At 39.4% G+C, this 22,677-nt stretch overlaps 1 protein-coding gene across 2 annotated transcripts in view; it reads right to left on the reverse strand.

Moving 5' to 3' along the window:
- Positions 1-22,677, reverse strand: part of pde3b (phosphodiesterase 3B) — a 191,496-nt gene that overhangs the window by 28,358 nt on the left and 140,461 nt on the right. For both annotated transcript variants that reach the window (XM_059975776.1, XM_059975777.1), the window contains exons 5-6: positions 7,909-8,027; positions 2,110-2,317 (exon numbers count right to left, since the gene is read on the reverse strand). In XM_059975776.1, coding sequence (XP_059831759.1) covers positions 2,110-2,317; positions 7,909-8,027 — 327 coding nt within the window. The remainder of the gene's footprint in view (positions 1-2,109; positions 2,318-7,908; positions 8,028-22,677) is intronic.

Raw genomic sequence — 22,677 nt, forward strand, 5'->3', positions numbered from 1 at the left:
TATTCCACTTGGGAATTTAAACTGGAGGTGACAGGTTTTTTTTTAAAAGAGGTCGAGTTGCGAGCTCGACATCAACCCGGCACTGGAGCGGTCTATCACTAAATCGAACTCAGGAACCTCTGTTCTCCAGCCCAGCTCTGATCACTGCGCCACCAGCCAACCAGAATTGGGGGGGGGGGGGGGGGGGTGTCAGGGTGAATCTTACTAAGAAAAAATTTAAGCCAAATATAAAATTAAACACTCAACACAGTGTCAATGGCAACAACTTAAAATGGCGAACGGCGTTGCAATCAGACTTAAAATGGCGGACAGCATTCTCCTTCCCCAGTTCGTAAGTACGAGTTGTCCATAAGTCGGATGTTCGTAACTCGGGGACTTAGCTGTATATCCTGGGGGATAGAGGTCCTTAATGACAGATGTCACCATCTTGAGGCATCACCTTTTGAAGATATCCTGGATGCTGAGAAGGAGAGTTCCCCATGATGGAACTGACTTGAGTTTCCAACTTTCTGCAGCTTTTTCTGATCCGGTGCAGTGGCCCTTTAATACTAGAATACAACCAGTTCGAATGCTCTCCACAGTACATCTGTAAAAATCTGCAGGTGTCTTTCATGACATACCAATTCTTCTAAAACTCCTAATGAGATGTAGTCATTGTCATGCCTTCTTGGTAAGTGCATCAATATGTTGAGCTCAAGGTATATCTTCAGAAATGTTGACACCCAGGAACTTGAAACTGCTCACTCATTTTTCAATGAGGTCTGGTGTCTGTTTGCTCTACTTCACCTTCCTGAAGTCCACAATCAATTCCTTGGTTATACTGGCATTGCTGCAACACCACTCAACCAGTTGAGCTATCTGGTTCCAGTATGCCTCCTTGTCACGAGCTGAAATTCTGCCAACTATAGTTGTGTCTCCAGGAAATTAATAGATAGCATTTAAGCTGTGCCCAGCCACACAACCATGGGTGGAGGAAGTGTAGAACACTGGGCTAAGCATACATCCTTGAGGTACGCCAGTGTTGAGTGTCAACGAGGAGGAGGAAATGTTATTTCCATTCTGCACAGACCATGGTCTCCCAGTGAGGATCCAGTTGCAGTGGGAGATACAGAGGCCCAGGTTCTGGAGCTCATTGATTTAAACTGATGGCATGATTGCGTGGAATGCTGAGCTATAATCAATAAAGAGCAGCCTGGTGTAGGTACTATCCTCCAGGCTGAATGGAAAAACAGTGAGATTGCATCCACTGTAGACCTACTGTGGCGATAGGAAATTGCAGCAGGTCCAAGGTGCTTGTTTAGACAGGAGTTGATCCTAGCCATGACCAACCTTTCAAACTACTTCATCACAGTAGATGTGAGTCCACTTGGCAATAGTCATCCTACTCATCCTACTCTTCTTGAGCACAGGTATAATTGTCAACCTTTTGAAGCAAGTGGGAAACTGACTGCAGCAATGGGAGACTGAAGGTATCCTTGAACACTCCTGCTAGTTGTTGGCACAGGTTTTCAGAGCCCTACCAGGTACACCATCAGGGCCCTTGCTTTACAAGGGTTCACCCTCTTGAAAGGTATTCTGATGTTGGCCTCCCAAACCATGATCACAAGGTCAATAGATGCAGCAGGGATCAGCACAGATGTAATTTTATTCTCCCTTTCAAAGCATGCATAAAAGATATTGAGGTCATCTGGGAGTGAAGCCACTCATGAAGTTAAGTTTCACTCTGTAGTAAATAATGGCCTGCATACCCTGCCAGTGCTGATGTGCATCCAATTCCATTTCTAACCTCAATCAGTTTTACTTTCTCGCCCTTAAAATTGACTTTCATATGTCATACCTGAAATATACAAGAACTGTACAAGTTCTTGTATAGGTATCCCATATCAGTGCAGTATTTGTTAAAAACCTTGTGGAATTTCTTAGAAATTTTGAACATAACATTATCAACTTAATCAAAACTGTATCATATGTATTTTCTATCAAAAAGTTAAATTGAAGGAATAAAGTTATATTATTTTATTCCCATGAAATGTTCATCTCTTCTCTATTTTGCTTTTTAAGAAATAACACTCAACTTTCAGCACACACATTCAGTAAAGTATCATGTACCTGCTGCAGAGTATTGTGCTTGATACTCTAGCTGACTGTTGAAACTCTGGAGAACTAAATGTGTATCCAATTGGTTTATGAAGATTCACAGTTGGTTTGGTCAAAATATCAGCTGTATCGGGAAATTCTACTGGTGAGCGATTAAAGCTTGCCATTGCCCCTGGTCCATGAGTTGGGGAATTCACAGGACTGAGGCTTGGAGAAGTACCTAGAACAAAAAGAGGATTCATCAGTTGAATCAAACTATATCACAAATATTTTATTTCAAAATCTTTAGCTTGAGGAAATGTATATTTAATTCCAAATAAATTTTCAAATATTTTCTGCTGCACTTTAACTACTTAAGCAGAATCAGTAGTAAATTATACATTTGGGCCTCTGTCAAAATTATTCTGAACCAAATGCACCAAGTGTGCAACATAATAAGTTCTCTCTCAGAAATTTTTTCTCCACTTGATATACTGGTCTTGTCATGCATCCACTGTAATCTCCTCAGTGTGGATAAACTAAGGATGTAAATCCACATTTCATCAATATGTGGCACTATACTTCACTGCCTAAAACCTGAAATACCAAAAATGGATTAAAAGACAACCTAAACCACGTTACATTTAAGGTACAGTATGATCCACGGCAGCACACTTTGCCCATTTATAATTTTGCGGAAATAGTTTAGATGTGAAAAATGCAATTCATTTTAAAAGTTAGTAATCTTCAAGTCCCAATTGTTTTCATCATGTGAAAGCCAAAAACAAAATTCCATAAGAGTGATGAAATCTGTATGAAATATTCCCACAGAGATGTTGGAGTTGCAAAACTGCCCTTTTACCTCTTCCCTTCTTACCATTTAAAGACCAAACACTTCTCCCAGCTGAAGCAGCAATTCATTGCACTACATCCAATTTGGCATTGGAGAAACCAAACCGATGGTTTGGGTCACTGCTTTGTAGAACTTTTCATTCCAACCTCAAGCTTCTGGTTACCCATCATTTAAATTTTCTGTATTTTAGGAATTGAAGGCCAAGTCCAAGCAGCCTAACACAAGTCTGCAATAAAGCACTACTTCCTTCTGTGTGTATTAGCTAATGGGTATATGATACTAAATGAACAATTTAAAGTAACCAGTACATATACGTGGAGCACTGACACAAGACCCCCACCATCCAGGCTATGCCCTCTTCTCGCTACTATTATAATACTGTGAACTTAATTTTGTACCAAATTCTAAAACTCAATTTTTAATAAAATATTTATTGGCATTCAAAAGAAATAAATTCCTTTGCTTTGTTTGTATTTAGCAGTTATCTTACACTCTTAATAAAGTGTTTTTGTAAGCATGTGCTTTCGATAGTTTCTGATTGCTGTATTCTACTGATCCATAATTCCTTGAAAGAAGTACCACAGGTAGATGGGGTTGTAAAGAGAGCTTTTGGCACATTGGCATTCATGAATCAAAACACCGAGTACAGAAATTGGAATGTCATATTGAAGTTGTATAAGACGGTGGCGAGGCAAATCTGGAGTATTGTGTGCACTTCTAGTTATCTACTTAAAGGAGAGATACCAATAAGGTTGAAAGAGTACAGAGAAAACTTACAAGGATGTCACTGAAACTGGAGGACCTGAGTTGCAGGGAAAGAATGAATAGGCTGGAACATTGGAGAATGAGGGGAAATATGCTAAAAGGTATACAAAACTATGAGGGGTATAGATACAGTAGACACAAGCAGGTTTATTTCCATACAAGTTGGGCAAGACTAGAGCTAGAGTCATGGGTTAAGGGTAAAAGGTGAAATATCTCAGGGGATCATGAAGAGGAACTTCACTGGTAAAAGTGTGGAATGCATGAGGGAATGGTATGGAGGGCTATGGTCCAGGTGTAGGTCGATGGGATGAGGCAGAATAATAGTTTGGCACAGACTAGATGGGCTGAAAGGCCTGTTTCTCTGCTGTAGCTCCCTATAACTTTATACCCAAAATGCCAGGCCCAAATTCTGAACATCAAAAATTTAAGGAAATTATTTGTTGATAAGCTGAGAGTTAATTATAGAAAATCTGATTTACAAATATGGCACAGTACATTCCAATACAATGTAACCTGGAAGTTTGAATACTATTAATTTTAGGGTTATTGTGTTTATAACAATATAAATAGTAAAAACATTTTATTAAGTGATACTAACTTCAAAAAGATTACAGTGCCTGGTGAGATACATCTATCACTTAACAAGCAAAAAAAACAGAAGATACATACGTGAACTTGGAAAATTCATCATAATGGTTTTGGATGTGCAAGTAACAGTTAGACACGAAGCTGACTGGTGGTGCTGGGAATATTGCTTGCATGTGAAGATTCAAGGAATTAGACAACTATAACTGCATGGAGATAAGCAAACTGTTGGGATGGAAAGGAGAGACACAGAGGCTACACTCTTCTAAAACAAACAATGGAGAATACAAGAGGCTTGGTGCTGCTGTATCAGAAGGTGTGCACAAAGATGGAGCACAGAAGGGGTGGGGCCAAAGACAGAGATTGGGGAGGGGCCAAGTCAGTGGGATCACATATTCCAAAAATATTTATGTTAAGGAGATATGGTTATGCATAGCTAATGCCTTTAAATGCTCTCCATGTGGCCAAATTTAAATCTATGGCTGCAGATTTCAACTCTAGTAGTTCTGAATGTGAATACTTCATAATTCCCCAAACAGCCTCACACAGAAACTTGCCACCTTTTGCACTTTTTATTTTTATTGTAACTTATAGTATTTTATGCTTTTCACTTTACTGCTGCCATAAAACAAAAAAAAATTCACAACATTTGTGAGTGATAATAAAACTGATTCTGATTCGAAATAACACTGATTCTGACCTGCCCAAGTCCCTGCTAAATCAAAGCACATGACCCAGGCAGTAATTGTGAAAATTGAATCTAACTGTGAGATATACAATTCCAACTTCCAGGTAGCAGTCCTGATAGGGTTGACACTTTAATGCTGAAGGCAGCCTCAATTCTCTGGTTAAGACCTGAATCATGCCCTGCACAGATGTTGCAAATATGATGCAAGTTCACACAAGTTCCACAGTGTGTTGTGACAATGTTTATTTCTTGGAACCAACCACAATGATGGGGCACCTTTAGTACAGGTGCAAACAAAGTTCCTCCAAGCCAGAACTTTTGCTTCCAGATATGAAGACCAAACATTAAATATATCTTGGCCTTTGCTTTTTTTGGGCAGCTCTTTGCAACAGAAAAAAATTTTCTTGAATTTCACCATCATTTACAAATCACTTAAATGCTGCAACATTACATTTATTGATGATATCTGTTGACTCATCAATCTGGACAGAGAATTTGTTGTTTTTCAGTTTATTACACAAAACCTCTTCTACATCATGTGACATGTCATCAATACATTGACTTATCATATTATTTGACAGTGAAACCTTTTAAATTCGTACTGTATCTTATCCTAGCATTTTACCCACTATAACATGCTGGCATTATTAGGTTCTCACCAACTGTGTGACTTTGCCTTTTCTAGGTAATAAGTTCTGCTACTAAATAACTTGCTTCTTGAACCCTGTTACTGACAGCAACTTTATTAACAAAAGCTTTACTCTGCTTATTTTAAGATTCCAATATCATTTAAAATAATCAGAAATTTTACATGTCATATAACTGCGATTTATAGTTGAGTATCTTTACAATTTTGCTGGAGCCATTGCGGCATTTGTAAGTTGCTTACCACAGACTAGCACAACAGAATAGGACAACTCAGATCACCAGTTCATGTAAAATCCACTGATAAGTAGCTTTCATTGTAAAGACTGAATTTTCTTTGTGTCCATTGTTGCATAAGAATGGCATAATAAGTAACTAAATGAGAAAACTGCACAAAATATGAAAATATGTTATCTGTGGCACGCCAGCAGTTGAATGCGGCATGTAAAAATTTTTCTTTAGAATGAAAATTTCCCTCTAGTTTTCTACACCACCAGTAGAGTTTATTCGCACCCATAAATCAATCGGCAGCACGTTACAGGAAGTTAGGGAAGGTAATCCAGGAGGGAGTGGTTGACATCACAACCCAAGTTGGAAGAGTCCATTCAACACTCAGAAAACATACTTCATGCTCCTCATCAGCCTACTGTCCTCCCTGCTATGTAAAACAGTGCTCAACAGCGCACACCATCAGCCTACCATCCTCCCCTCTGTGTAATACAGTGCTCACCAATTATCAGACTACCGTCCTCCCCTTCGTGCAATACAGTACTGACCAATCATCAATGACCTCCCCTATCTCGCACTGAAAACTGAGGATGGACTCAACCAAATGAACATGGTCCAACTGCACTCTGCCATACTGGGCTGAGATTGCTAATGGGACTTTCTGGTCACAGCCCACCACTGCGAGCTCTAGCATTGCGCAATGTACAATGTTCAGAAAATGATTTTTATTTTTTTTAATTACAATCTCTCACAGAACCCCATTTGAGAAACACTGTTTTAAGATGTGTGCAATGCATCATTTGCTACCAGCACACAAAGGAATTTAAACTGCATGTCACCCTCTACCTCATTGGCATATTTAATATATTTCACAATTGTACACAATCACATTTCATTTTCTGGTTTCTGATGCGGACGGTGTTGACAATGTGGAGTTTGCGATGAATTGTCTGCAGATTTTAGAACTGGCTTACTTATACTGCTTTTTTTAAATCGAAGAAATTATTGATTCACTATATTGAATTCCAAAGAAGAAAACGGCGTGAAGCACAAAAGAACTGCTAGCTCATATAAAGCAGAATGACTTAATGAAACAGTAGAAATTGTTATATCGAAAGCTTATGACGTACAATAAATACAGAAACTGGTGTGACATGCGTGTACTATCACGATGCTGGAAAATTTGCAAGTGGGAAGAAGTGGAGTGATATTTGTAAGCATGACTTTTTAAAGTGTCATTTAACAAGCAAATCACAGTGTGCAAGAGCTCTGGTGAAAAAATCTTTCATTACCCACTACAAGCTTGCTAAGTATGTTTGTGAGAGTGCAGCTGAATGAGAGTGAAAACGATCAAACCCAGAGATCAAAGTTCCTATTGACAATGTTTTGCTTGCTGTTAAAATGAATACCTTAATATATAAAATTCAGTGTGCACATGATGTTGTCACTAGGCAAAAAATTACACAGCACAAGATTTTTGCACACACTGGTCATTACAATTAGAGGGAACATTGAATACCACACCCGGATATGTCTGAATCAGGGAGTGATAAGTTAAATGAGAAAGTCTTTCAATCATGCCAGAGGCAACAGTGATAACGCTTTTAAGCTTCTTTCAACAAGTTTGTACTTGGCAGCCCCACTGGAAAAGTATTAATGATCCATCCTGTTGACTAAGACAGCTTTAAAAAATAAAGGCCAGGTAACTGGTAAATCATTTATGCAGAAGGAAACCAGTCATAAAGCAGAGAAGTAGGTGTCAAGTGACCTGAAAACAGGATTTATTTTAAACTAAATGAAATCGTTTTTTCTGTTTTCCCACTTTACTCTTGACATTCATCCATACAAAGAAAAAAATATAGCAGTGCTCTCTTTTGATATTTACACATCCCTACATGCCTATATCCAAAAAGGTGCAAGCTTTGCATACGAAGACCATTCTGTAAGTTCTCATTTTAAGCTGCTTGTAGATCCTAGACTTTTTAAGCAGCAACTTCTTTCCTGATTGCTATTTTAGTTTTATAAAGAGCAACTAAAAATGATTTTAAAAGGAAACAAAATTTGTTACCTGCTCGTCTGGGCCCAAGATGGTGAGATGTTAAAGATAAGGATGCAGATCGAGATTTAGGAATTGTCAACAAGTTTGAACTGGAAGGTCCATTTGCCTGTGAACCAACACCTAAAGAACTTGAAAAGAGAAAACCAACAAATAAGTCAAGCAAAAAATTCTAAATTCAAATCATCTTTGCTTTATATACCAATGAACAAAAAAAAGTGCAAAATTTGGAAACCAAGGTTTGATCCTGACTTGGATATTATCAGGTTGGAATTTGCATGCTTGCCTCATGCCCTGATGGGTTTCCTACCATGTGCGCCAATGTCCTCCCACATTGTAAAGGTATGCTGGAGGCTAGGCTAATTAGCTATCCCTCTTATAAGACATGTGGAATTAACATGGATGCAAGAGTTAAAAAAAATTAGGGAAGACTTGATAGCTGCTTGATAGTTGGTGTGAATGTGATAGGCCCCAAGGGCCTGTTTCCGTGCTGTACAATTACAATACACAAGACAACTTTAAACACTTGGTCCCTAAAGTCTTGTAAGGTCTTGGGTGAACATCAATGACCAAAACTCTGCACATTTTAAACTTTGAAAAGGTGTGTCCTGGCATTTGAAATAGAGGTTGTGTTAACAATGGTCTGTAGCCACAGGTCATACAAAGCCTGAAAAATAATGGTACATAAATTGATAGATGGTGGGGGATTGAAAATAAAAGCACTTGTGGATAGATTGAGGGAAATCAAGAAATTAAGCAATGATAGAGGTGGGGAGCAATATGGACATCGAGGAGGTGAAGGAGTGGAGGTTGCCTACTGAATTTTAATTAACTGATTTTCCAGTTAAGAGCTCCCACTCTGGAACTGTACTGGGAAGACTATTTTGTCCTAGAAATGCTTAGTGAAAAGTGTTCCTGAGACAATAAGGTTGAATTTCTCCTTACGTGCTCACCATACTGTATATACCCAAAGTGGAAATTAAGTATGTGAGAATAACTTCCGCCCAAAAGTTAACTGATTAAATTTCCTGAGTGATTCAAAATGATGCATTCAGACATTTCACTCCTTAAAAATCTATTAAAAGCAACAAACAAAATTCAATTGAATTCACAAACAATTACAAATTATTAAAAGAAAGATCAAGAATTGCTAACTTCTGGCACTTAAAAGTTCCCATGGCTTTCTTTCTGAGAAAAATTATCACATCAACATCAAATAGAAAGACCTCCTGTTCAAGAAAAATTAAAGGAAGACTTGCAATTTTATGCGTGCAAAATCTTAGGCCCAAACGATACTTAATGTAAAAGAAGCCTTTTTGAATTACATTTACAGCTGGTAAAAAGCTCAATTCAACAGCCAAATTGAGCTTTAACAAGATCCAACAACAGAATAAATTAATATTGTTCAAAACATACAAGAAAACACTCCTGCTCTTCTTTAAATGTTTCTTTTCACCAGAGAGGGTAAATAATATTTGGTGCCTCTAAGACTTATCCAATTTTGTGCTTCTTCTACTGATGGCACCTCCAACAATGTAGCATTTCCTCAAAGCATTACTGAACTGTCAACTTATTTTACATGTTCACATTCAAACTACAACTGTATGCCTTGAGGATAGAATGTGTTTTCTGAGGTATTGAATGAATGCTGATACCTGACTGTTCATAACATAAAATGTTGCATTTTGTCAAGTATAATAAACATTTATCCCACAGCAAAAGCACTATTGCAAAATGTTTGTTATTCTTAAAAGATGATTTTATAAATGGCACTTTTGATTTAAAGCCAGAAATTTACTAACAGTATAATTATTTAGTTTTACATCACAAATTTAAATGTGATGCAAGACTAAAAGACTATTCTGTTAGTAAATTTTAAAGTTGTCCTGCAAATTTAAATGTAGACCATTTCTCATATCAACATTAAACAGACTAGACAAGGTTAATTGCCAGATATTACATTAGACTCCAGACCTCAACAGATAGCGTCAGTAGATCATTCACCATTTTCAGTTAAGAAGATTGTCAATTGGACTTTTTTTTAAACAGGTAACTGAATTAGATATATTATTTACTAAGTGCTGACTAAGCTGCAAAAAAAAAGTGTTTCCTTTGCAACTACTACCCTCGTCATTAGACAACACACTGTAATGGATTCAATAAACTCAGACAATAATATACACAAATAAAACGTGATCCTGACATAAAAGAAGACTGCTCATTTTGAGGATACTTAGCTTAGAAAATTGTCATCGAGTTAGTAAAATATAAACCAAAATGTTTACAACCCTATCTGGTTTTCCTGGATAATTAGCTTCTTCAAACAGTGTAACCACTTCCAAATTTCTGCAAGAGCTTTTATGTATAAAAATTGACTTACTGACATTTCATCCAGTTAACTATTACCGTCTTTAATTCCCAAACAAGTTGAGAAATATGGAGATTGGGGACTTTTTAAAGATGAATTTGTATTTTTGTGTCCCAATTTCTCAACATCTAGTAATATTGGAGGATCTTATAACTTCATATCACAGAAAATACTGTATGGCCCTAAATTACCATTTTCCAAAACCACTGCCTATTACTTAAAAAAACATTGCAATATGGCTTCCACAATAATTTCTTTTAGAATATTTCTTGTCTTAATGTTTGTGATAAAACATTTTATTCTAACCTATTTAGTGTCATAGCTTCATCCAGCATGGAAAACAACCCCCTTTGGCACAACTTGTCCATGCCAATAAAGATGCCTAACTGAGCTAACCACTTGCTTGTGTTTAGCAACATCTTCTAAAGCGATAACTGGCACATACCCTTATTACGCCATTGGCCAGGTTCACTAATCCTTGACTGTCATTCAAACTGAACATTGTGGCTCTGAACTTCACCTATCCCACTTTTAAAGGCATCCAACTTTCCAATCCTCCCATTAACTGCAAAGCATCTAACCGAATTGAGCTCTGCATTATCTCATCCTAACCACCAATTTAGGACTTCAATCTGTGGTCAAGTCCTATCTCTCTCCGTAACTATTTAAAAAACTAATAGAATTCTTATCACCACCACCAACTCCCTCACCTTTCCAGAATACCTCCCACCTAAACAAAGAGACTTTTTTTCTTTAAGCATAGCCAGTGTTCTCAGCACTGCTTTCTGTTTTCATCCCATATCTTCTATCTCCTCTTCTGCACTCCTTGTGACACCATCCTCTTCCTCATTAAACAGCAATATCAAATATGTGTTCGGCATTCTAGTTTTACCTCTGCCTCTAGACACAAGACATCTGGCACAGGGTCTGGCTCTGTGGCTCAGAAGAGTAGGGAAAGGAAGTGGATGGCAGCAATGATAGGGGACTCCATTGTTAGGGGGTAAGACAGGTGATTCTGTGGACACAGGAAAGAAACATGGATAGTAGTTTGCCTCCCAGGTGCCAGGGTCCGGGATGTTTCTGATCATGTTCACAATATCCTGAAGTGGGAAGGACAACAGCCAGAGGTCGTGGTACATATTGGTACCAATGACATAGGCAGGAAAAGAGAGGAGGTCCTGAAAGCAGACTACAGCGAATTAGGAAGGAAGTTGAGAAACAGAATCACAAAGGTACTCACGTCGGGATTACTGCCTACACCATATGGCAGTGAGTATAGGAATAAAGTGGGGTGGAGGATAAATGCGTGGCTGGGGGTCTGGAGCAGAGGGCAGGGATTCAGATTTCTGGATCATTGAGACCTCTTTTGGGGCAGTAGTGACCTGTACAAAAAGGACGGGTTGCACTTGAATCCCAGGAAGGCCAATATCCTGGCGGGGAGGTTTGCTAAGGTTATTGGGGAGAGTTTACACTAGGATTGTTGTGGGGTCGGAACCAAACTGAAGAGACAAAGAAAGAGGTGATTGGGTTACAAACAGAGACAGTAAGAAAGCAAGGATAGGCAGGTGATCAAGAAGGGACACGCTTAGACCGATGGTTAGAGATGTGTCTATTTTAATATAAGGAATATTATGAACAAAGCAGATGAGCTTAAGAGTGTGGACAAGAACTTGGGGCTATGATGTTGTGGCCATTACAGAGAATTGGATGGCTCAGGAGTAGGAATGGTTACTTCGAGTGCCAGACTTTAGATATTTCACAAAGGACAAGGAGGGAGGCAAAAGAGGTGGGGGCGTTGCACTGTTGATCAGTGACAGCGTCACGGCTGCAGAAAAGGAGGAAGACATGGAGGGATCTCTGTGGGTGGAGGTTATGAACAGGAAAGGTTCAGAAACTCTACTGTGTTTTTTCTAGACAACCCAATAGCAACAGGGACATCGAGGAGCTAATAGCGAGAGATTCTGGAAAGTTGTAATAATAACAGGCTTGTTGTGGTGGGAGATTTTGATTTCCCAAATATCAATTGGCGTGTTCCTAGAACAAGGGTTTTAGATGGGGTGGAGTTTGTTAGGTGTGTTCAAGAAGGTTTCTTGACACAATATGTTGATAAGCCTACAAGAAGAGAGGCTGTACTTGATCTGGTATTGGGAAATTAACCTGGTCAGGTGCCAGATCTCTCAGCGGAAGAGCATTTCGGAGATAGTAATCACAATTCTATTTATTTTACTATAGCACTGGAGATGGATAGGAAATGACAAGTTAGGAAAGCACTTAATTGGAGTAAGGGGAAATATGAGGCCATCAGGCAAGAACTTGGAAGCATAAATTGGGAACAGATGCTCAGGAGATATTTCCATGGAGTTCTGCATAGGCATATTCCAATGAGATTGGGAAGGGATGGTAGGATACAGGAACCGTGGTGTACAAGGGCTGTTGTAAATCTAGTCAAGAAGAAAAGAGGAGCTTATGAAAGTTTCAGAAAAACTAGGAATGATAGAGATCTAGATTATAAGGCTAGCAGGAAGGAGCTCAAGAAAGAAATCAGGAAAGCCAGAAGTGGCCATGAGAAGGCTTTGGTGGACAGGATTAAGGAAAATCCCAAGGCATTCTACAAGTATGTGAAGAGCAAGAGGATAAGACATGAGAGAATTGGACCAATCAAGTGTGACAGTGGGAAAATGTGTATGGAACCGGAGGAAAGAACAGAGGTACTTAGCTTCAGTATTCACTATGGAAAAGGATCTTGGCATTTGTAGGGATGACTTACAGCAGACTGAAAAGCTTGAGCATATAGAAATTAAGAAAAAGGATATGCTGGAGCTTTTGAAAAGCATCGTTGGTTAAAGTCACCGAGACCAGACGAGATGTGGGAGGCGAGGGAGCAATAATCTTTGCATCATCAATGGGGACGGAAGAGGTTCCAGAGGATTAGAAGGTTGCAGATGTTGTTCCATTATACAAGAAAGGGAGTAAAGATAACCCAGGAAATTATAAACCAGTGAGTCTTACTTCAGTGGCTGGTAAGTTGATGGAGAAGATCCTGAGAGGCAGGATTTATGAACATTTGGAGAGGCATAATGTGATTAGGAATAGTCAGCATGGCTTTGTGAAAGGCAGGTCATGCCTTACGAGCCTGATTGAATTTTTTGAAGATGTGACTAAACATATTGATGAAGGAAATGCAGTAGATGTAGTGTACAGAATATGGATTTCAGTAAGGCATTTGACAAGGTACCCCATGCAAGGCTTATTGAGAAAGTAAGGAGGCATGGGATCCAAGTGGACATTACTTTGTTGATCCAGAACTGCCTTGATCACTGAAGGCAAAGAGTGGTTATAGACAGGTCATATTCTGCATGGAGGTCGGTCACCAGTGGTGTGCCTCGGGGATCTGTTCTGGGACGCTTACTCTTCGTGATTTTTATAAATGACCTGGATGGTAGGTCAAATATGATGACAGAATATAGTATTACTTGTAAGACTCTTGGCAGTGCGGAGGATCAGGGGGATCTTGGGGTCTGAGTCCCTAGGACACTCAGAGCTGCAGCACAGTTTGACTCTGTGGTTAAGAAAGCATACGGTGCATTGGCCTTCATCAATTGTGGGATTGAGTTTAGGAGCTGAGAGGTAATGTTGCAGCTATATAGGACCCTGGTCAGATTCCACTTGGAGTACTGTACTCAGTTCTGGTCGCCTCACTATAGAAAGGATGTGGAAACCATAGAAAGGGTGCAGAAGTGATTTAGAAGAATGTTGTCTGGATTGGGGAGCATGCCTTTTGAGAATAGGTTGAGTGAACTTGGCCTTTTTTCCTTGGAGCGACGGAGAATGAGACGTGACCTCATAGAGGAGTATAAGATGGCGAAAGGCATTGATTGTGTGGATAGCCAGAGGCATTTTCCCAGGGCTGAAATGGCTAGCACGAGAGGGCACAATTTTAAGGTGCCTGGAAGTAGATACATAGGAGATGTCAGGGGTAAGTTGTTGTTATTTTTAAACGCAGAGTGGTGAGTGTGTTGAATGGGCTGCCGGCGACGATGGTAGAGGCAGATAGGGTCTTTTAAGAGATTCCTGGACAGGTACATGAAGCTCAGAAAAATAGAGGTCTATGGGTAAGCCTAGGTAATTTCTAAGGTAAGGACGTGTTCGGCACAGCTTTGTGGGCCACAGGGCCTGTATTATGCTGCAGGTTTTCTATGTTTCTATCATCTTCACCCTGAATCTGCCTCATTCCAACACTCACTTTCTGCCTTCTGTTCAAATATCTATACATGACTTCAACATTGTTAATACAAGCAAAACATATTTTGTACAGCTATATATTAAATATTCTGCCAAAGAAGTGAAAGAATAGTGCTCAGAATTCATCACAGCCAACATTAAAATAAAAGAGCAATTGCTGATCTGGATCTGATGATTTCCAACATTTACCCAAATAACTAGTTGCAGTGAAAAGCAAAATTTAGGAGGTATCATGTTGAACATAGCAACAAAGATAGAAATCAATGTTTCAGTAATGAATTTGCATTTGGATCAGATTTCCCTATTCCATCATCAGACATCCATATCATGCTCTGGTGTTCCAATAATATTAAACAAAACCATAAGATTAAAATCACTGAACCTTAACCAATTTCAATTAAAATTAAACTTTTTAAAGAACAACTTCCGAAATTCGTTTAGCCAAACAAAATTAACAGTAGCAATACACATTAGGAATATCTTTCAAATGATCTCTCTTCAGAGAAATTTAACTTCACTTCACCCAATAGATTCTGAAAGTTAAGAAGCATTCATAATGGTAAACAAGCTATTTAACAATAATAAAAGTATAAAGTCTTGAAAATATTAGAAAATGAACTTCATATTTCTTATGATATTAATGCTGCCAATTTCATGAAGCAAAATTTGAATTAAACAAAAATTTAATTAATCAAGAAACACAATACTATGGCTGCAAAACAGCCAGATGTTGGATATTCTGTAATAAATGGCTTGACTCCTAGCTCCCCAACACTATAGCTGATTCCTTAAACTACCTTAGTTCAAAATCACCTTAAAAGCCACCTTTTGAACCTCTCAAATGCTTTAGGTAGAAACTTCCATGACTTCCTATCAATATGATTGGAGGAAAGAATCAGGGGTGTGTCAAAGGTTTTTTTAAACATAGAGAGTGGGTGTGCACAGAACATCCTGCTGGGTATAATGTTAGAGGAGATACATTAGGGATATTTAAGAAACTCTTAGATAGGCAAATGGATGATAGAAAAATGGATAGCTATGTAGGAAGAGTGAGATAGATCATAAAGTAGGTTAAAAGGTCAGCACATCATGGGTCAAAGGGCCTGTACTATGCTGTAATGTTCTATGTTCAATATTAACACCTTGCAACAATAAAGAGATGTCAAGATATTTCCAAGTCAAGATTGTACAGGAACTGAGAAGGAACTTGCAGGTGCTTAGGTTCCTGTTGTCCTATTTATGTGGTAGAGTTGCAGGTTTGGGAGAAGCTGTCTGAATAGTCAAAGAGGGGAACTGCAGTGCATTTTTTTTTTTGCTGGGCTGCAGTATTAGAGGGAATTAACATATAGGGCATGGAAGGGTAACAATCAGGCAGCATGTATTATTCTGGTTAGTGCAATGCAATAATTCTTGGAGCAGTACTCAATCAGGTAAGCAGATAACATTTTGGAGAATACACACCCTCTGATCTGATTTTGAAACCACAATATGAGTAGCTTGTCCAGTTGAGTTTACAGTTGACGGTGGTCCTCATTTTGTCTGCTGTATATTTAATATTTCAATGTTATTTGAGTGCCTATGGTATTATGATACCTGTAAAAAAAATTTCACCCCTCTGGGAAGTCTTCATACTTTATTGTTTTACAAAATTACAGTGGATTTAATTTGGCTTTTTTAACACTGATCAACAGAAAAATGTGTGTGGGAATGTGGTAGAGAGATTCATTGTCACAGCCATCTGTGACAATGAATTCCACAGACTTACCACCCTCTGGTTGAAGAAATTCCACCCCATCTCAGTTCTAAAGGTATATCCTTGTATACTGAGGCTCTGCCCTCTGCCCCTCAACTTCATCACAATTGGAAACATCCTTTCAACGTCCACTCTATCCAGGCCTTTCAACATTCGGTAAGCTTCATTCTTCTCAACTCCAGTAAGTCCAGGTCAAAAGCCATCAAACACTCCACATATGTAAACCCATACATGCCCAGGATCATTCTCCACAAGACCATAAGATTTCGGAGCAGAAGTAGGCCATTCGGCCCACTGAGTCAGCTCCACCAATCAATCATGGGCTGATCCAATTTTTCCAGTCATCCCCACTCCCCTAGCTTCACCCAATACCCTTTGGTACCCTGGCTAATCAAGAACCTATCTATCTCTGCCTTAAATACACCCAATGACTTGGCCTTCACAGCCACTCGTGGCAACAAATTCCACAGATTTGCCACCCTCTGACTAAAGTAATTTCTCCACACCTCAGTTCTAAATGGACATCCTTCAATCCTGAAGTCATGCCCTCTTGTCCTAGAATCCCCTACTATGGGAAATAACTTTGCCATATCTAATCTGTTCAGGCTATGAGATCCCCCCTCATTCTCCTGAACTCTAGGGAATACAGCTTGAGATCTGCCAGATGTTCCTTATATGGAAACCCTTTAACTCCTGGAATGATCCACGTGAATCTTCTCTGAACCCTCTCCAATATATCCTTTCTACAATAAGCAGCCCAAAACTGCACACAATACTCCAAATGCGGTCTTACGAGTGCTTTAAGGAGCCTCAACCTCACATCCCTGCTCTTAAATTTTACACCTCCAGAAACGAATGCCAACATTGTATTCGCCTTCTTTACAACCGACTCAACCTGGAGGTTAACCTTTAGGGTATCTTGCACAAGAACTCCCAAGTCCCTTTGCATCTCTGCATTGTGAATTCTCTCCCCATCTAAACAATAGTCTGCCCGTTTATTTCTTCCACCAAAGTGCATGACTATACACTTTCCAACATTGTATTTTATTTCCCACTTCTTTACCCATTCCCCTAAACTATCCAAGTCTCTCTGCAGGCTCGCTGTTTCATCAGCATTGTGCGCTCCCCCACCTATCTTTGCATCATCGGCAAAATTTAGCCACAAATCCATTAATACCATAGTCCAAATCATTGACATACATCGCAAAAAGCAGTGGTCCCAACACCGAGCCCTGTAGAACTCCACTGGTAACCTGCAGCCAGTCAGAGTAGGATCCCTTTCTTCCCACTCTTCGTTTTCTGCTGACCAGCCAATGCTCCACCAATGCTATTAACTTCCCTGTAATTCCATAGGCTTTTATCTTGCTAAGCAGCTTCATGTGCGGCATCTTCTCAAAGGCCTTCTGAAAATTCTCGTGAATCTCCTCTGGACCCTCTCCAATGCCAGCTCACAATTCTCCAACTGTGATCTGACTACACCTTATAAAGCTTCAGCATTACATCCCCGCTTTGATTTTCTAGTCATCTCAAAATAAATGCTAACATTGTATTTGCCTTCCCTGCTACAGACTTAACCTGCATGTTAATATTTAAGAGAATCTTCCACAAGTTCTTTTCCACTTCTGATTTCTAAACTCACTCCCCATTTAGAAAATAGTCTGTGCCTTTATTCTTTCTACCAAAGTGCATGACCATAGACTTCCCTACACTGTATTCCACCTACCACCTCTGCCCATTCTCTTTATCTGTTAAAATCCTTCTATAGATTCCCTGCTTCCATAACTCTACTTGCTCATCCACCTATCTTTGTATCATCCACAAAGTTGGCCACAAAGCCATCAATTCCATCATCCAGATCCTTCATTTGTAACATGAAAAGTAGTAATACTGCATAGACCAGGATTTTTATTTGTATTCAATGACTCATGCTGTTTGCTGGCCAATCCTGCCAAAAGCTTTCACAGTGCCTGCAAGATGAGTATGTGTCTGACTTAGGAACCATACTGGGAATTCAACTCAAGTCCTCTGAAGTTATTTGCTGACATTCTATTTCGTATTTGACCTGATAATGACACAGACCCTTTGTCTTCCAAAGAACACTTCAGTGACAATTACCCAACACTCACTCTCCTGAGCATCTACATGTCATGGCAGATCTCTAATTTAATGTCCAAGTTTCTGTTCACCAGCAGCACCCCCTTTTCCCATTCAAGCTCTGACCAAACCGTGTCATTCTCATGACCCCACACAATGCATAAGCAGGAGGAATTAATTCATGGAGAATTAATGATATTATTTGTTTTGAAGGCAAAGAGGAAATTTGATTTACTGGACTGCAAAAGCTACAGAAGAACTCACTGAAATGTGGAAAATGGCAGTGAGGAGTAAATAAAATTTACTCTATTATAGGTAGCATTGCCATGTGATGGATGGATGTACAGTCCGCCCTCCTTATCCGCGGGTTCCGCATGCGCAGATTCAACCAACCACTGATCAGGAAAACCCAGAAGTTGAGCATTCGTTCGCTACTTGTGCTGTGGGCAAGAGGAAGGAGTTTAAGGCTAGTAAGGAATGGCTGGCTAGCTATGTAAAACGCTACAACCTCAAGAACATAAAGATCATGGGAGAATTGGGATCGGCTGATGCCAAGCGTTCCCAGAAATGCTACGATGGTCACGTCTGTACTGAACGTGTACAGACTTTTTTCTTGTCATTATTCCCCAAACAATACAATATAACAACTATTTACATAGCATTTACATTGTATTAGGTATTATAAGTAATCTAGAGATGATTTAAAGTCTACGTGAGGATGTGCATAGGTTATATGAAAATACTACACTATTTTATATAAGGGACTTGAGCATCTGCGTTTTCTGGTATCTGCCGGGGGTCCCGGAACCAATCCCCCATGGATAAGGAGGGCCAACTGTACTCTGGACCAAGACATGGCTTAAGGTGGTCAGTTCTGGATCTTTAACATTTTCAAATTTTAGAAATTAACAAGATAAAGGGAGCAACATTTTAAATGCTGCAAATTTTATAGAACTTGAAATGTAATAATTGGGATGAGAGTATCTATGGACTACAGCATTGTTAACTCTGGTGAAATGTGAAATCATGCACTCAGGGATGAGAAATATGGAAAGACAATACCTCAAATCTCAGTTTTATCGTGCTCATTTTGCCTGAAGATTCCATATTTGACATTGAAATATTGCTATTCTCATGTTTAGGCTGCCATTTTGCACTGGAATACAAGCTGTGTGAGTGAGATGACATCATTCTATTTTGAGGCCTTGCCTAAGAAGTTACAAAGAACACGCATCATGGGGTTTCCATTGAAGAGACCATGTTTTGATATGCTATTTAAAGAGAATGACCTGCACCAAGCCCCAGACTAGCCCTGAGAATATGATCCACCTAACCTACCTAACTGAACTGACTACCCACCATCCCAACAATATCTTCCACCTGCACTCATCACAGCCAGGTTCATTTACGTATAATCCATAACCCAATTGCTGGTTTACCTGCTCTGGCTCTAATCAAACCTTCAGCACCTGCCTGTATTCACCCCATCCTCCAATCCAACCCTGGATCAGGAATTGCCAGATTTTCCTCTGATACTAAAAAATTTTGCAGCAGCACATTTGAAGGAGACCTGACGGAAATTTATTAACTTCAGAGACAAAAATAGGGTAGACACCATTATGTCCTACTGTAGCTTCCCAGTAACCCCACCTTGATTTTATCTAATGAATGTAGTTGATTTTAGGTTAATCAATATAATAAAGTCTTAAGGATTCTGTTTTGTTTCATCAATATATTAAAGAAAATTATTATGGTCAGTTAACCATTTTTACAGATGGATCAAAAGGTAATTTGACTGGGGATGCTGGTGTGGCTGTTTTTCTGCCTGAATTACAGGTAACTATAAACAAAACAATTTACTAACCATTTATCGGTACATACAAAATGAAGCATCATTTTGGGCTTACTGTGGTGGGAGGAAATTTGTCCATCCAAAGTTGTAATTTATGTATATTCCTTTTCAGTGTTGATGAGTCTTAAAACAGGTCATTCTAGCAGTCAGCCAGAATTTACTGTTGGAATTTCATCAAACATTTTGCATATATTGGTTTATATGTTTGCTTCTTATGGGTCCCTGCACACAGAAGTGTTAAGTGGGTAACACAAATGAATCTGAAGATGCTGGAAATAAATAAAAACACAAAATGCTGGCAGAACTCAGCAGGCCAGACAGCATCTATGGGAGGAGGTAGTGACAACGTTTCAGCCCGAAACGTCATCACTACCTCCTCCCATAGATGCTGTCTGGCCTGCTGAGTTCTGCCAGCATTTTGTGTTAAGTGGGTTGATTGCTTAGCTAAAAAGGCTGTTAAAAGTTAAGCAGAGAATATAGCAAATCAGAAACTAAGGGGTTGGTAAGGTGAAGAATTAGGGATTTATGGTAAAACTTGTGGGATAATGGGCATAAGAGGAGACACCTTAAGAGAATACATAAAACTTCTGGGTTTATAGGAGAAGGGTGCAAAACAAGGAAAGGAATTATTTTGACACACCTTTGAATTGAGCACATCATTATTTCTTATATCTTGATGAAAAACATCATTCTGGGTTGTGTAGGATTTGTCATCATTGTGAAACAGTTGAACATATACTATTACAGTGTGAAGCATGTAAGGTTGAAAGAAATCAAATGCAGATATCATTACAATTTTTGGGGTTGGTAGGTTTTATTTAAAAACATTCTTAAGCTATGGGAGTAACTCTAACTTAATTCACAGAATGGTCTTTCATTACTTACAATCTATAGGGCTTTTGGGGTAATTTAGCTTACATTTGAAAGAGAAGTAGATAGCCCCATCCCACCCTCTTGCAGAGTTCTCTCCACCATTCTCCAGTCCAGTTGATGGCAGTAATGCACCTTTAATTTGGACTGCAGACCACCATTAAAAAGTCAGAAGAAGAAGAAGAAATACGGTAGAAGTAAAAACTTTTGGACCAAGAATAGAAATGTCATGTACTAAAGAACATGCATTAAAGGTGAGCGAAGGTAAGTTTAAAAGTAAGTGCAGGGCAAGTACTTTCGTAAAGAGTGGTAGGTGCCTGAAATCAGCTGCTTGAGGTAGTAGTGTAAGCAAATACGATATTGGTGGTTTAGAGGTTTTTAAGATTAGCATGTGACAATGCAGGGAATGGAGGGATACTGATCATGTGCAGGCAGAAGAGACTTAGTTTAATTTGGCAATGCGTTCAGCACTACGTTCAGTTATTATGACAGAGTAAACTAGAAAAGATTATCATTAGTTATGTAATAAACTACAAATCAGATTCCAAATTATTAGTGTAAGACCAAAAAGTGAGGAGAGAAATTATGAACACAAGAAATTCTGAAGATACTGGAAATTTTGAGCAACACACACACAATGCTTGAGGAAGTCACCAAGTCAGGCAGCATTCATGGAAGAGAACATTTTGAATCAAAACCTTTCATCAGGACAAGGAAGGAGACAGAAGCCAGAATATGGTGGTGTGGGAAGGGGAAGGAGTACAAGCTGGCAGGTGATAGATGACACCAACTAACGGTGAAGGTATATGGGTGGGGGAGGGGTGATGAAGTAAGAAGATAGGAGGGGATAGATGGCAGAGGTGAAGGAGGAGGAATCTAATAGGAGAGGACAGTGGACCATGAAAAATAAGGAAGGAGAAGGAGAACCAGAGCAAGGTTCAGAAGGCAGGTGAGAAGGGGTGAGAGGGTAACCAGAATGGGAATGGGAAAAGGAAGGAGGGGAGGGAGAGGGCAACAATGATGAGAAGGCAGTGTACAGAGAGGAGATATAGCATCTTGTGGAATGGTGCGAGCACAACAACTTGAGTCTCAATATGGACAAGACTAAAAAGATGATTGTGGAATTTAAGAAGGTGCAGGCTAATCACTCCTCACTGTACATAAATAGCTCCTCCATGGAGAGAGTTAGGAGCACCAAGTTTCTGGGAGTGCACATAATGGATAATCTCATTTGGTCCCTCAACGCCATCTTTTTTTGGTCAAGAAAGTACAGCAGTGTCTCCACTTCCTGAGGAGATTGAGGCAAGTGATGCTACCCAAACCCCATTCTGATCAATTTTTAGAGGATTGAGTGTGCCATTGAACATCATTGAGTGTGTCCTGATCAGCTGCAACATCACTGTAAGAGACGAGAATTGCAAGGCATCTGACCATAAGATCCTACGGAGGATCGCAAGGAATACTTAAAGGATCATCAGGGTCTCTCTTCCACCCATCTGCGATATTTATCAGGAGCACTATGTACTCAGTGTCCTTAGCATTGTCAAGGGTTCCTCCCATCCATCCTCAGTACCGTTGGAAATAGTAGAAATTATGGCAAAT

Source organism: Hypanus sabinus, chromosome 7, assembly GCF_030144855.1.
Source record: "Hypanus sabinus isolate sHypSab1 chromosome 7, sHypSab1.hap1, whole genome shotgun sequence".
Taxonomy (NCBI): Eukaryota; Metazoa; Chordata; class Chondrichthyes; order Myliobatiformes; family Dasyatidae; genus Hypanus; species Hypanus sabinus.